This window comes from Bos taurus, chromosome 10 (genome assembly GCF_002263795.3).
Source record: "Bos taurus isolate L1 Dominette 01449 registration number 42190680 breed Hereford chromosome 10, ARS-UCD2.0, whole genome shotgun sequence".
NCBI classification, from domain to species: Eukaryota; Metazoa; Chordata; class Mammalia; order Artiodactyla; family Bovidae; genus Bos; species Bos taurus.
Genome location: NC_037337.1, coordinates 59,612,497 through 59,627,242, shown reverse-complemented (window position 1 = coordinate 59,627,242; position 14,746 = coordinate 59,612,497). Strand labels below are relative to the sequence as shown.

At 37.8% G+C, this 14,746-nt stretch overlaps 1 protein-coding gene across 1 annotated transcript in view; it reads right to left on the bottom strand.

The window, feature by feature from the left end:
• Nucleotides 1-14,746, bottom strand: part of SPPL2A (signal peptide peptidase like 2A) — a 56,118-nt gene that overhangs the window by 4,737 nt on the left and 36,635 nt on the right. The window contains exons 11-14 of the mRNA XM_002690970.7: nucleotides 14,657-14,713; nucleotides 13,869-13,971; nucleotides 10,217-10,291; nucleotides 8,624-8,784 (exon numbers count right to left, since the gene is read on the bottom strand). Coding sequence (XP_002691016.2) covers nucleotides 8,624-8,784; nucleotides 10,217-10,291; nucleotides 13,869-13,971; nucleotides 14,657-14,713 — 396 coding nt within the window. The remainder of the gene's footprint in view (nucleotides 1-8,623; nucleotides 8,785-10,216; nucleotides 10,292-13,868; nucleotides 13,972-14,656; nucleotides 14,714-14,746) is intronic.

Sequence of the window (14,746 nt, the reverse complement as noted above, 5' to 3'; positions counted from 1 at the left end):
TTGGAGATAAAGGAAGAAACTGCTTAAATATTTTCAGTGTTTTTACCCTGTTCTTCATATAAAACTACCTAAAAATAGAAAAAAAAAAAATACTTCATGTCTTTCTGAAGACTGTCAAAGATTTTTAGTGATTAAATTTAAATACTGGATTTAGAAAAGGCAGAGGAATCAGAGATCAAATTGCCAACATTTGCTGGATCATCGAAAAAGCAAGTGAGTTCCAGAAAAACATCTACTTCTGCTTTATTGACTATGGCAAAGCCTTTGACTGTGTGGATCACAATAAACTGTGGAAAATTCTCAAAGAGATGGGAATACCAGACCACCTGACCTGCCTCCTGAGAAATCTGTATGCAAGTCAAGAAGCAACAGTTAGAACTGGACATGGAATAAAAGACTGGTTCCAAATCGGGAAAGGAGTATGTCAAGGCTATATATTGTCACCCTGCTTACTTAACCTATATGCAGAGTACATCATGGGAAATGCCAGGCTGGATGAAGCACAAGCTGGAATCAAGATTGCCAGGAGAAATATCAATAACCTCAGATATGCAGATGACACTACCCCTTATGGCAGAAAGCGAAGAACTAAAGAGTCTCTTGATGAAATTGAAAGAGGAGAGTGAAAAAGTTGGCTTAAAACTCAACATTCAGAAAACGAAGATCATGGCATCTGGTCCCATCACTTCATGGCAAATAGATGGGAAAACAATGGAAACAGTGACAGACTTTATTTACTTGGGCCCCCAAGTCACTGCAGATGGTGACTGCAGCCATAAAGTTAAAAGACACTTGCTCCTTGGAAGAAAAGCTATGACCAACCTAGACAGCATATTAAAAAGCAGAGACATTACTTTGCCAACAAAGGTCCATCTAGTCAAGGCTATGTTTTTCCAGTAGTCATGTATGGATGTGAAAGTTGGACTATAAAGAAACCTGAGTGCGGAAGAATTGATGTTTTTGAACTGTGGTGGTGGAGAAGACTCTTGAGAGTCCCTTGGACTGCAAGGAGATCCAATCAGTCAATCCTAAAGGAAATCAGCCCTGAATATTCACTGAAAGGACTGATGCTGAAACTGAAACTCCAATACTCTGGCCACCTGATACAAAGAACTCACTCATTGGAAAAGACCCTGATGCTGGGGAAGATTGAAGGCGGGAGGAGAAAGGGGACAACAACAGATGAGATGGTTGGATGGCATCACCGATTCAATGGACATGAGTTTGAATAGGCTCCGGGAGTTGGTGATGGACAGCGAAGCCTGGCGTGCTGCAGTCCATGGGGTTGCAAAGAGTCGGACACGACTGAGCGACTGAACTGAACTGATGTACTTTTTCCCTTCTCCTTCATCAAGGAGTAGAAGACAAGGAAAATAAATATTCTTATTTTTAAAAATTGAGTCTAAAAGCTTTACTGCTTTTTGGAAGAGGAAGCAGAGAAAAGAATAATTCCAAATGGGGTCTCTGGAACTTGCCAAAGAAGAATACAAACATGAGCTGAAGCTTTCAGTTGATAAATGTCTCAAGTGACGGAGTCAACTTATAAAACCCCAACCTGCTTATATTCTATGAGTCATTTCAAGCCCCTGAACAATCAGTTTTGTGGTCCTCTATTTGCCAAAGATATCCCTAAGATTATTACTATAATCTTGCATAATCATATCACTTCTGGAGTAAGGGATCAAATCCCAAATCAAGATAGGTAATAGAAAAGATGAAGTTGTTGAAGAGCTGATTTTAGTTACAATTTATATGACAGGGAAAGGAGAAGCATATAAGATATATTTAGGCCCTTTTTTTTCTAGTAGTTTAGACACTGGGTAAGAGGCTGGAGCTGTGGGGACACAAAACTGAAGAATGGATGGTGGGGCAGCACTCTTTCTTCTCCAAGACCTGCTGATCCTGATAACTGTCACCTAATGAAATAATAGTCTACACACTCTTAGTTATAATATGCTTCTTCTTTCCTAATTCTTTGGTACCTCATTGGCACTGTAATCTAATTCCTAAATAAAGAGATATATTTAAAAAAAACTTGTAAAACCAACTTACTGAGAAGTAGTATCTCTACTCTGCATTTATTTTTCATCACTGACTTTTCAATAAAAACAGTATAGAAACAGAGAAGTGCAAACTTGAAACAGGTTTTTAAAAACACAACAAAAATTAATATAGGTAATAAAATTAGCTGGCAAAATTCATGTAAATTGTTTTGTCATAATAAATGATTATTTTTTCATAGTAAATAAGCAAGCTCAAGTTAGAAAGATGTCCTCTGAAATTGGGTCAGCTAACCCAGCATTTACTGATAGCTCTGAACCAATCTCCTGAAACAGTCTAATAAAAGTGCTCATGTTGCTGCAGTAACTGGAGAGCGGCTGATACTACAGCAGAGCTGTTCTAAGTATCTCTGTATTTTGACTTGTCAGTTACAGCTTGTGACTTCTAAAAATAATTAGAAGCACTAGTGACATTTAGCAGAGACTAGCCCACTGTTTACTGAATATTAACAAACTGAAAACTTACTTCCCACCCATTGGAGGTTGCTGCATAAATCTAACTCCACTGATTTAGGATTAGAAGCAAAAAAATTCTCCCCTAAAAATTTTCTATTAATTGTTCTGTGTGCCAGAATAATTATGCCATGGCTTCAAGTTTCTCTCTAGAGAAAGAATACCTTAACTTTCTCTACACTCACTAGAAAATAAATGAAACTGAATACTGTGGCTCTTGAAGCAATCCAGAAAAAAAAGTTCATAAAAAATACAGGGTAAGTAGCTTTTAGCTATAGGAAAGAATATAAAATAAAGATTTCCAAAGTAGTATTATATTAGTGAAATCCTATTAGAAAACATTATTTCTCTTGATCAGAGAAACTCATGGAAGGGCTGAAAGACTTTAAGTAAAATACTAAAGTATTTCTATGAAGTCTCTAAGTTTCAGCCATGAAAGAGGTATAATTTGTCCTTTGAAAACAACATAAAAAGGTCATCAGGGCTACCCATGAATTAAAAATTTCCAGTACAAAGTCCTGCTTTCTGCTACTCTTATACTCAACTCTAATATCAAGGATTAGAATGAACCAAACAATAGCAGCATAAACAAATGTGGCATCACCTGAGATTCTGATTTTAATTTATATTACTTGCTTTACATTTGATTCTTTCAAACAGCAGCCAAAACTTTTGGCACTTGCAAAATGGTTATATATAAAGACTATAGAGATATAGAAGTCTAGTATTTAAAAAGTGCCATACTTTTATAGTAGTGATTCCCTGGTGGCTCAGACGGTAAAGCGTCTGCCCGCCAACGCGGGAGACCCGGGTTCAATTCCTGGGTTGGGAAGATCCCCTGGAGAAGGAAATGGCAACCCACTCCAGTACTCTTGCCTAGAAAATTCCATGGATGGAGGAGCCTGGTGGGCTACAGTCCATGGGGTCACGAAGAGTCGGACACAATGTCAATAACTAATAAATAAAATATACTTTTATAATACCTTATAACAATTCTGGTAATTGTTTGAAGGCTGTTAAAACACAATCCAGAAATTTATACACACACACAAAAGTGATTAAAAAGGTCAGTGGATTAAGGACTGAACATTCTAATTGCTTTGCATGAATAATATCAATAAACATAGACTGAGAACTTACAGTATATAAAACAGTGCTATCAGCACTGTGGGTTCCTAACACCTAGGAGCTAATTAGTGAGGGTGTGTGTGCTCAGTCATGTCTGACTCTTGTGACCCTATGGACTGTAGCCCACTAGGCTCCTCTGTCCATGGGATTTTCCAGGCAAGAATACTGGAATGGGTTGTCATTTCCTACTCCAGGAAATCTTCCCAACCCAGGGATTGAACTCATGTCTCATGTCGTCGTTAGCAGGCGGTTTCTTTACCACTAGTGCTACCTGGGGAGGCATTCCTTCATAAGTATCTACACTACAAGGCAGATGTTAATAAGTATTTAACATCAAAGTCTAAAGAAAGTATGGAGAAAGGTGAACCTAATTTCAAATGGAGAACTCTTGGATATATGCTTAGAGATGGCAGATTTTGAGCTGGGAGTTATATAAGAGATATTCTGGAAACAGACAATGGAGGCAGGGGAGAAGAGTGAACTGTTAGCCAAAGAGATGAACCAGTAACTGCCTGAGAGTTGTCTTCGGGTCTGACTCTCAGGTCTCTCCTACACTAAATTCAGACATAGCTTCCCTTTATTTTACCAGACTTATTGAGGTTCCCTGTTCTACTTCCAAAGCCTCTGCCAGCCTTATCTGATTTCAATATCCACTTGCCTTTCAAAGCCTTGGGCTAATTTATCTCTTTAGATTAGATTCTCCTACCTGCCTGTAGATCCAACCTCACTTGATGAATGAGGAATCTTTAGAGATTAACTTGCCAGAACTGATGCCAAAGTCTATAATAATACTGTCTCCCACAAATAACAACATTCAAGCTAAATTAACCTGGACCTTAAAGGTTAGACAAAAGGAATGAGAGATTTTCTTTTTCACATTAATAGAAGGCATTACATTCTACAACTTTTATGAATGCTGTGTGTGTGTGGTGTCTTTGTGACTTTGTAGACAGTAGCCCACCAGGTTCCTCTGTCCATGGAATTCTCCAGGCAAGAATACTGGAGTGGGCAGCCATTCCCTTCTTCACATGATCTTCCCCACCCAGGGATAGAACCCAGGTCTCCTGCATTGCAGGCAGATTCTTTACCATCTGAGCCATGAGGGAAGCCCTAGTTGTGGGGAAAAATAGACTGTCTCCTGGCAGCAGTTTATAATATTCTGCAACTAGCTCGCCTAAAACGTTCAGCAAATGTCCATTCTTAATATTTTAAAATTTAGTGCACCGTGGGAAAATGACCATTTTAACAAAATCTTTGCTCTGAGGCTTGTGATGGCCTTTCACAAGTAAGTTAAGAAAGCAGATTTAACAAAGATCCAAAGTTTTAATATTCAAAACAGGAAAATGGAAATCAGTTAATGAAGTGAAAGATGATCACCAAAGCAACAAGTTAAACCAAAACAAAAAAACTCAATTCATAAAATAATAATAGCAAATACATTTATAGTGCTAATGATGTGCCAGATACTGTGCTAAGCAGTTTGCATTTGTTACAACCGTGAGGTAGGCTGATTCCTATCCCATTGGAGGAAACTGAGGCACTGAGACGTTAAGTAACTTGCCTAAGGCAATGGCACCCCACTCTAGTACTCTTGCCTGGAAAATCCCATGGACGGAAGAGCCTGGTAGGCTGCAGTCTGTGGGGTTGCTCAGAGTCGGACACGACTGAGCGACTTCACTTTCATGCATTGGAAAAGGAAATGGCAACCCACTCCAGTGTTCTTGCCTGGAGAATCCCAGAGATGGGGGAGCCTGGTGGGCTGCTGTCTCAGGGGTCGCACAGAGTCGGACACGACTCAAGCAACTTAGGAGTTAATGTCACATTACTAATAATTAACAAAACTTCAAACTTAGGTGGTCTGACACCAGACTCCATGCTGTTACTATGTGGTATTTGTATTCTGAGTGTCTTACCTAATGAAATTATGATGTGTGTCAGTGTGTGTGTGTGTGTGTTAGTCACTCAGTCGTGTTCAACTCTTTGCAACCTTGTGGACTGTAGCCCACCAGGCTCCTCTGTCCATGGGATTTTCCAGGCAAGAATACTAGAGTGGAATGCTATTTCCTTCTCCAATGAAATTATGATTCCACCCTACAAGTGAGAAGTGTATAACCAAAACTGTCCTAACTTTTCAGACTCTTTAAAATGGATTCTCCTACAATCAATTATCTTAGTTAGCTTCTACGTCTTACAGGGAAGGCCTTGGAGTCCACCCTTCCAGGGTGTTTACTATGGCTTTGGGTCTAGCTCCAATGATCTTAAACTTTATAGTAGCTGCTATGAAGGAGAATCATCATTTCAAAGTCACAGTTTTTAAGAGTAAAATTCAGATGGTCCAGGGCAGAGCACTTATTCATAGGGAATATAAATGCATCCTTTGGTTGAAGTCCAGTCTTACCTAGCATCTCCTTTCTCCTCAGGAAACAGCATAGAAAGAGAAAGGAGGAAAGGTGCTTATAATAAACCACCGCACCCTTAAAGCTGTACTAAAGGAGAAAGAAAATTTTACAAGTAAAAATGAAATACTGGTGATGAAAATACCAGCAAACATACTTAATTCCATAAGATAGTACCGTATGCTCTCACTAGCTGTCCCAAATTTAAATTCTAACTTAAAAAAAGACTTAATGCCAACCCTAAACAAAGTTTCCCTGTGTTGCTCATCCTCCTTCTCCTGATTTACCTCATGATCAGTTAATAAGATAAGTGCTCCTAAAAGTAGAAATCTCTTGGTCACAGTTCTGTCCTGAGTCTTTTCTTCTCCCTCTACATTCTCACTCACTCACAGAGTATGCTAGTAACACTCCCAAATTTCTGTCTCTAGTTAGGCCTATCTCCTGCGTATCAGGAGATGTTTATTCAACTGATTTCTCTTTTCCTGGTAGTCCCCTAGGTATTTTGAAATTTCCAACACTGAATTCATCATCTTATCTCAAATCTGTTGCCCTTCTTAATCTCAGTGAATGGTATCACTATCCACCCACTCAGTTACACAAGCCAAAAACCTTGGATTCTACTTTATTCTCTTCTCCCTAACTGAATCTATCACTAGGTTGCATTTATTATGCTTCTAAATTTCTCTTGACCAGTCTCAGTACCATGCTAATTCTGGCTACTACAGCTTTTCATTGTAATAGCTGCCTCAAGTTTTGCCTTCTTTCAATCCATTTTCTAGATTTCTTAAAACTCTTAAATGGTCTCCAATGTTCTTAGGAGAGAGTCCAAGCTCTTTAATATGGCTTATTAAGTCCATACAGCCTCTTTCCCTTGCTTGCTTCTCCAGTTTTCATTTCCTGCACTCCCCTATTCTTATTCAATAGGAATGGCCACTCTGTCATGTGGTTCCTAAATCTGTCAAAGCTCTTCCCTCTGAGCCTTTTATGTCATGGTTCTTTCAACATGGAACACAAGGCTCAGTCTTAAAAGTTTCAACATAAACTTAACATTCTGTTAAGAAGTCTTCCTTGCCCACATCACCTTTGACTGTCTCAAAACCATAAGCACTGGTATGCTACTTCTAGTCTTCAAGGCACCCTGCCATAACTAATACATTCATCATACTTTATTGTTAGTGACTCTATCTGTATCCTCCAAGAGACTCTAACTTTCAAGAGGCCATGAGAGTAGGCTTGTTCTAACTTGTTCATCTTTTATCATCAGCACCTAAAATAGTATCTGGCTCATAGAACTGCTCAATAAACATTTGCTAAATGAAGAAACAGATAACTATTTTTAAAAAAAATGACGACAAAGAGCACCTCTTAGGATATGACTTTCAAAACTAGTATTAGAGTTTGTGCTGTAGGACATACTTTTACTTTGAAAAAAATCTGTAAAATATTCCATGTGAGTGTCATCTTCATGAAAGTTACAAGCTACCTTATTAGTTGAGTCAAGGACCTTGTGGCCATAAACTAATTCTATGTCTATAAATACAAGTTGAAAAACTGGAATTGGGAGGTAGGAAGGGCAGGTATTCTATCCTAATCTCAAAGAAATTACAAGACTTACCTGAAAGAATTCTAGGTTGGTGCTTTTTTCAATTATGTTAATAGTAGTCTAACTTAATGTGCGAATCACCTCTTGTTAAATAAAGATGACACTAGAACCAACCACAAGATGGATATGAACTTTGAACTGTTTATCTACTAATGGAATTACAGCTATCTACCCAAAGTATCTTTAGTTTTGTTCATGTGATCACTGAAACAAAAGCATGAGAGTGGATAGTGGAACACAGTTTGCTGTAATAGGGCAAAGCAGAGTTAACTGCCTCATGAAGGAATCAATGCCATGACCCTGACCTCAACAGGCTAGAGTTTCCCAACTCTCTTTAATTTCAATGCAAACAAACAAACTTTACAGGAATACCGATAACATTTAGGAAAAGAACAAAGGGCTTTAACTTCAATGAAGAAACAACTCAAACATGATAGATTCTGCTATCTGGATATTCTCTGTTGTAGGAATTTTACAGAAAAGGCAGTCTTGATCCATTTAAACCTGAAATGAGTGCCCATTTCCATTTGCTTAGGCCCATTTAGATGCTGGAGAGAGTATACTTTTTATCTGCAAAACCTGAGGACTCTTACTATAAATAGCTAGTGGTGTCAGCATCAAAATTTAGTACTTAAACATGGCTCTTATCTTCCATGAAGTCGACTTTTGTGTGGATTCTGAAAACTCATGTTGAAGTGCTGTTTTGATTTTCCCTGATGCCCTCCCATGCTTCTTGGTACTTGTATCTTGAGTCACCAGAATTTTGGCATCAGATTGCAGTGAGGATGAGAAGTGATGATGCAGCAGGTGACAAGTAAGGGGGTAGTGGTGGAAAGAAACTTTGGGCCCTCTGGTAAATTCAAGGCAAGTTTTAGGCATGTAAAAGCTTTGAGAATAAATATAAAAAGCTTTGATATATACAAGCAGTTCCCAACCAAAGTTAGGCAATGTTATAACTTAGTAACCAAGATATAAGCACATACCTGATAGCTGCTACCTTTCCAGAACTTTTTCATTTCCTTACGTCTCCAGGCAACAAGTGAGGCAGTAATAAGTGTGCAAGGTACTAAATAGAGGAGAGCAGGTTGCCCCTTTTTCATCAGCACCAGAACAACAAATGTAAGAATCATGCCAATGGCATAGGCTGCAAGAATATCAAGTATCAGTCATTTTTATGCTATCAAAGGTGGATTTTAATTCCCTCACTGAAGTACTGGTTTTCAAATATTTCTCAGAATGTTTTTGCCCTATGACTTCTTTTCATAATTTCATTATTTTCCTAGAGAGTAGTCAGGAGAGACATTCTACAGAGCTTTTGAAAAATGTGGAAACTGTTTAGTATTTCCACTATAATTAATCATTAATAACATAATTAATTCTTAATCATTGATAAAGATAATGATTCAAGAAAGTCTGAGTTATCTGCCACTATTAAGGATGTTAAGTTGTTCCACATTTTAGATAACTAAAATCTGTGCCTACAGGTACCAAAGGTTGTTTTAAAAAATCTTTCTAATATTGATTATATACTTCCTGGTCATTGTCAATGATCGCATATCAAACTTCATTTGATCTTTTATTAATGACTCTGTGTCTCAATATGAGCACTGGATCTCAGAAAACAGGAACTAGTACGGCTTTTACGGACAATGCAGTCCACCTTCTCGTTTTACAGATGATGCAATGGAGGACCAATGAAGTGAGTTGCCCAAAGTTACAATGGAGGAATAGTGAAGTAAAGTGAGGCAATGGAGGACCAGTAAAGTGAAGTGAGTTGTCCTAATTTACAGTCTTTTCTGTCTTTTCACTGAATGTTTCTTTATTCTATCACACTGACTACTGCTGCATGCTAACATGTTAATGCCTTTAGGGAGTATCATACTTAATGGGCTCAGACTGTTTTTATTATTTCTTTATAATTTCTACCCTTTCTTCATCCTTTCACTCATTTAGCTGTTCTTTCTTGCTGTCAGAGGAACTACTTCTAGAAAAATCCTTTTCTAACTGCTGATGTACATTTAATTTACAAGATTTAATTCCACTGTGGAACTAAAAACCTTTCTAGAACAGTATCTAAATGGCTCTGGTGCAGACCATTTACCTAAGAATAAAGAATTCTGGTGTATTGATTTTGAGATATATATTTGTTATGTTCAGAAGTAGAAAAGTATTTTTTGGCTTATTGCTTGCTCTTGTCTGTTTTCAAGAAAAGAAGTAAGACAAGTAGCAACTACCTCTGCTGTCCCAGGTATTATTGTGCCCATAAGTTTATCTATATTAATATGTAAATATTATACAGTATTTTTTTAAAACCTAGTATTATACTAGTATCAACTACCTACGTGCCATATGCTCTAGTAAGCTTTTTATGTGTAGAATCTTCTTTCATATATAATTTCCTTTTCAATCCTCAAAAACCTTGTGATATAGGTAGTAAACTATAATTATCTCTTTTTGATGGAAAAAGCATCTTATTAATTAATAGTGAAGAATTAGAATCCAGGACTCCTTACTTTTAGACCTTTTCCTACGGATGATACAACTCAATATAACAAAAAGAAAAAACAAAAATTTACCAATTGTGGAGGAAACATAGTATACAGAAGAGCCAATCTCAACATCAAATCTTCTACAGTATGCAATCAACAGGCCTAAAAAAAATTTCACATTACATTCTTAAAATAACAATAGCAATACAAATTCAGTTGTTAACTATGGTAAAAGTACATGTTGCATTGTATTTAACATTCATTTTTGCATCATTAGAACATTAAAGTACCTCAAATTCCAGACAAAATTTTATATGCTGATTTCTTTAAACTTAATACCATATATTAAACATTTTCCTAAGCCATTAAAAACATAATTTTTATTAGCTAGCATATTGTTTTCACCAATTCTATGCTATGTGCTTTTAATAGCACATGCTGTGGGACTGGTAAAAAGAAGGGTAAGTTTAAAGATATTCAAGAACTTTAAGGTTACTTAATAGAAAGCATTCCCTACCTTATTAATTACATGAAAGGAGTCTCACTGGCCTAAGACAGCTGCTACACTGGACTTTGCCATCCAGCTCACATGGCAACAATACGTGTTTCTCTATCTGGCTTTACTATGTCAATGACAGGGCTTTTTCAGAAGAGCCAGTACTCTTTACCTAGGCACAGCCCTTTAGTACACAAGGAGACAGTAAGAAAAGTGAAGAAGGACACACTACCAGCTGACTGAGAAACATTATTAATTACTTCTATATTAGAATGCAAAAGTAGGAAGTCAAGAAACACCTGGAGTAACAGGCAAATTTGGCCTTGGAGTACAGAATGAAGCAGGGCAAAGACTAATAGAGTTCAGAACACACTGGTCATAGCAAACACCCTCTTCCAACAACAAAAGAGAAGACTCTACACATGGACATCACCAGATGGTCAACACCAAAATCAGACTGATTATATTCTTTGCAGCCAAAGATGGAGAAGCTCTATATAGTCAGCAAAAACAAGACCGGGAGCTGACTATGGCTCAGATCATGAACTCCTTATTGCCAAATTCAGACTGAAATTGAAGAAAGTGGAGAAAACCACTAGACCATTCAGGTATGACCTAAATCAAATCCCTTATGACTGACTATACAGTGGAAGTGAGAAATAGATTTAAGGGACTAGATCTGATAAACAGAGTGCCTGATGAACTATGGACGGAGGTTCGTGACATTGTTCAGGAGACAGGGATCAAGAGCATCCCCAAGAAAAAGAAATGCAAAAAAGCAAAATGGTTGTCTGAGGAGGCCTTACAAGTAGCTTTGAAAAGAAGGGAAGCAAAAAGCAAAGGAGAAAAGGAAAGATATACCCATTTGAATGCAGAGTTCCAAAGAATAGCAAGGAGAGATAAGAAAGTCTTCCTCAGCGATCAATGCATAGAGATAGAAGAAAACAACAGAATGGGAAAGACAAGAGATCTCTTCAAGAAAATTAGAGATACCAAAGGAACATTTCATGCAAAGATGGGCTCAATAAAGGACAGAAATGGTATGGACCTAACAGAAGCAGAAGATATTAAGAAGAGGTGGCAAGAATACACAGAAATGTACAAAAAAGATCTTCATGACAAAGATAATCACAATGGTATGATCACTCACCTAGTGCTAGATGTTCTGGAATGTGAAGTCAAGTGGGCCTTAGAAAGCATCACTACGAACAAAGCTAGTGGAGGTGATGGAATTCCAGTTGAGCTATTCCAAATCCTGAAAGATGATGCTGTGAAAGTGCTGCACTCAATATGCCAGCAAGTTTGGAAAACTCAGCAGTGGCCACAGGACTGGAAAAGGTCAGTTTTCAACCCAATCCCAAAGAAAGGCAATGCCAAAGAATGCTCAAACTACCACACAATTGCACTCATCTCACACACTAGTAAAGTAATGCTTAAAATTCTCCAAGCCAGGCTTCAGCAATACGTGAACTGTGAACTTCCAGATGTTCAAGCTGGTTTTAGAAAAGGCAGAGGAACCAGAGACCAAATTGCCAACATCTGCTGGATCACTGAAAAAGCAAGAGAGTTCTAGAAAAACATCTATTTCTGCTTTATTGACTATGCCAAAGCCTTTGACTGTGTGGATCACAATCAACTGTGGAAAATTCTTAAAGAGATGGGAATACCAGACCACCTGACCTGCCTCTTGAAAAACCTGTATGGAGGTCAGGAAACAACAGTTAGAACTGGACATGGAATAACAGACTGGTTCCAAATAGGAAAAGGAGTATGTCAAGGCTGTATATTGTCACCCTGCTTATTTAACTTATATGCAGAGTACATCATGAGAAACACTGGGCTGGAAGAAGCACAAGCTGGAATCAAGATAGCCGGGAGAAATATCAATAACCTCAGATATGCAGACGACACCACCCTTATGGCAGAAAGTGAAGAAGAACTAAAGAGCTTCTTGATGAAAGTGAAAAAGTTGGCTTAAAGCTCAACATTCAGAAAACAAAGATCATGGCATCCAGTTTCAGCACTTCATGGCAAATAGATGGGGATACAGTGGACACAGTGGCTGATTTTATTTTTCTGGGCTCAAAAATCACTGCAGATGGTGAGTGCAGCCATGAAATTTTTAATTTGCTCCTTGGAAGGAAGTTATGACCAAACTAGACAGCATATTAAAAAGCAGAGACATTACTTTGCCAATTAAGGCCCATCTAGTCAAGGCTATGGTTTTCCCAGTGGTCATGTATGGATGTGAGAGTTGGACTGTAAGAAGGCTGAGCACTGAAGAATTGATGCTTTTGAACTGTGGTGTTGGAGAAGACTCTTGAGAGTCCCTTGGACTGCAAGGAGATCCAACCAGCCCATCCTAAAGGAGATCAGTCTTGTGTGTTCATTGGAGGGACTGATGATGAAGCTGAAACTCCAATACTTTGGCTACCTGATGAGAAGAGTTGACTCATTTGAAAAGACCCTGATGCTGGGAAGGATTTAAGGCAGGAGGAGAAGGGGACAACAGAGGATGAGATGGTTGGATGGCATCACCGACTCGATGGACATGGGTTTGGGTGGACTCCAGGAGTTAGTGATGGACAGGGAAGCCTGTTGTGCTGCGGTTCATGGGGTTGCAAAGAGTTGGACATGACTGAGCGATGAATTGAACTGAATACTATATTATTCCTGGGCTGGGATTAAGTTTATTCTATAGGTAGCCCAGTGAGGAAAATAGGCCAAACTGCATTAACTGTTAGAGCAGACATTCTAGTAGAAAGCAATCAATTCCACCACACACTTTATTTTTTTGGTATTATAGTGCCCTACTAGCTGTTGTTCTATGGTGTTTTCCTCTTTATCACGACCTTGCTTAGTTCAAATAACTTAGTTTAAACAAATAACTATTGTTTTAAAACATAAGTAACAGAAATTATAATATATTTAGCATTATTAAACTCAACTTTTAAAGGGGATTTATTATATACTTTCTTGGGGAAGAGGTCAAATTGAGCCTAGTTACTTCTTCTAAGGCATTTTTTGAGCCCTGGGAGATATACTTTGGTTGTTACTATTTGGGCTTTATCTTCTACCCATCAAAACACTTTTTCTCCATTCCTGTCACTGAATGTCACTCTAGCATTAGCCAGAAATACTTAAAGAGCAGGTAACTTTTAACATCTGATATATGATACTGCACATCTGACAATTTAAATCATCAGTCTATTTTCACTTAAATTGTTACAAACAATTGCTTACCTGGTACAATGATGTCTCCAAAACCCAGTATTGAAACTGGCATGAGACAGACACTCATTACTGAGAAATAGGCCAGTTTTGGTACCCTGATGACTACTGGTAACTGTAATTACAAAAAAAAAAAAAGAGAGACCACCAATAAACTTCTTAGGAATCTTTACCCACATCTTCAGAAATGGAAGGACTGATGTTAGAATAACTTAATGTTTTAAAATTAACATTTTAGAAAATGAGGGGAAAAAAGCTTGAAATCAGAGAACATAAATTAAACATATATATACTCTGAATGTATAGAAAGCTTGAAAGACATAGATATGCAGTTATGGAAAAACAAAACCCAACACACATGTAGAGTTAAGAGTATTAATCCAGTATCCCCATATCTAACGTTTTTTCTTTCCTTTTTACCAAAAATAGAGGACTCAGGCCTTGAAAGAGATTTTTTTTTTGACAATCTAGATTTTTTTCCCCAAAGAAGAGTCTTGTCTGAGAGGGTATGATTTAAAGTCCAATGAACATATCTGAAATACAATCCTTACTTTCTCATGGGGAGCTGATGGTTGAGCAGTGGCTTCCACCAAGTTTCCATCATTCTAGGATGAAACCCAAGTCAATAGGTATTTAATAATTTAGAATAACTAACAAAAGGGCTATATTTTGTGAGAAACAAAGCTTTACAATACCTTAACATGCACTACATGACCAATGAATTACACAGGAAGGCAAAATTATTAACTGGACACACACAAATACACTGGCAGCCATTTGTACTTAATTGCCACCCCTACCTTTTCATTATTTCCAAAAGGTCCAGCTGCAAGTTCAACCATGATACTCTCACCATTCTAAAATTAAGAAAGGTAAAAGAAATTGTTCAA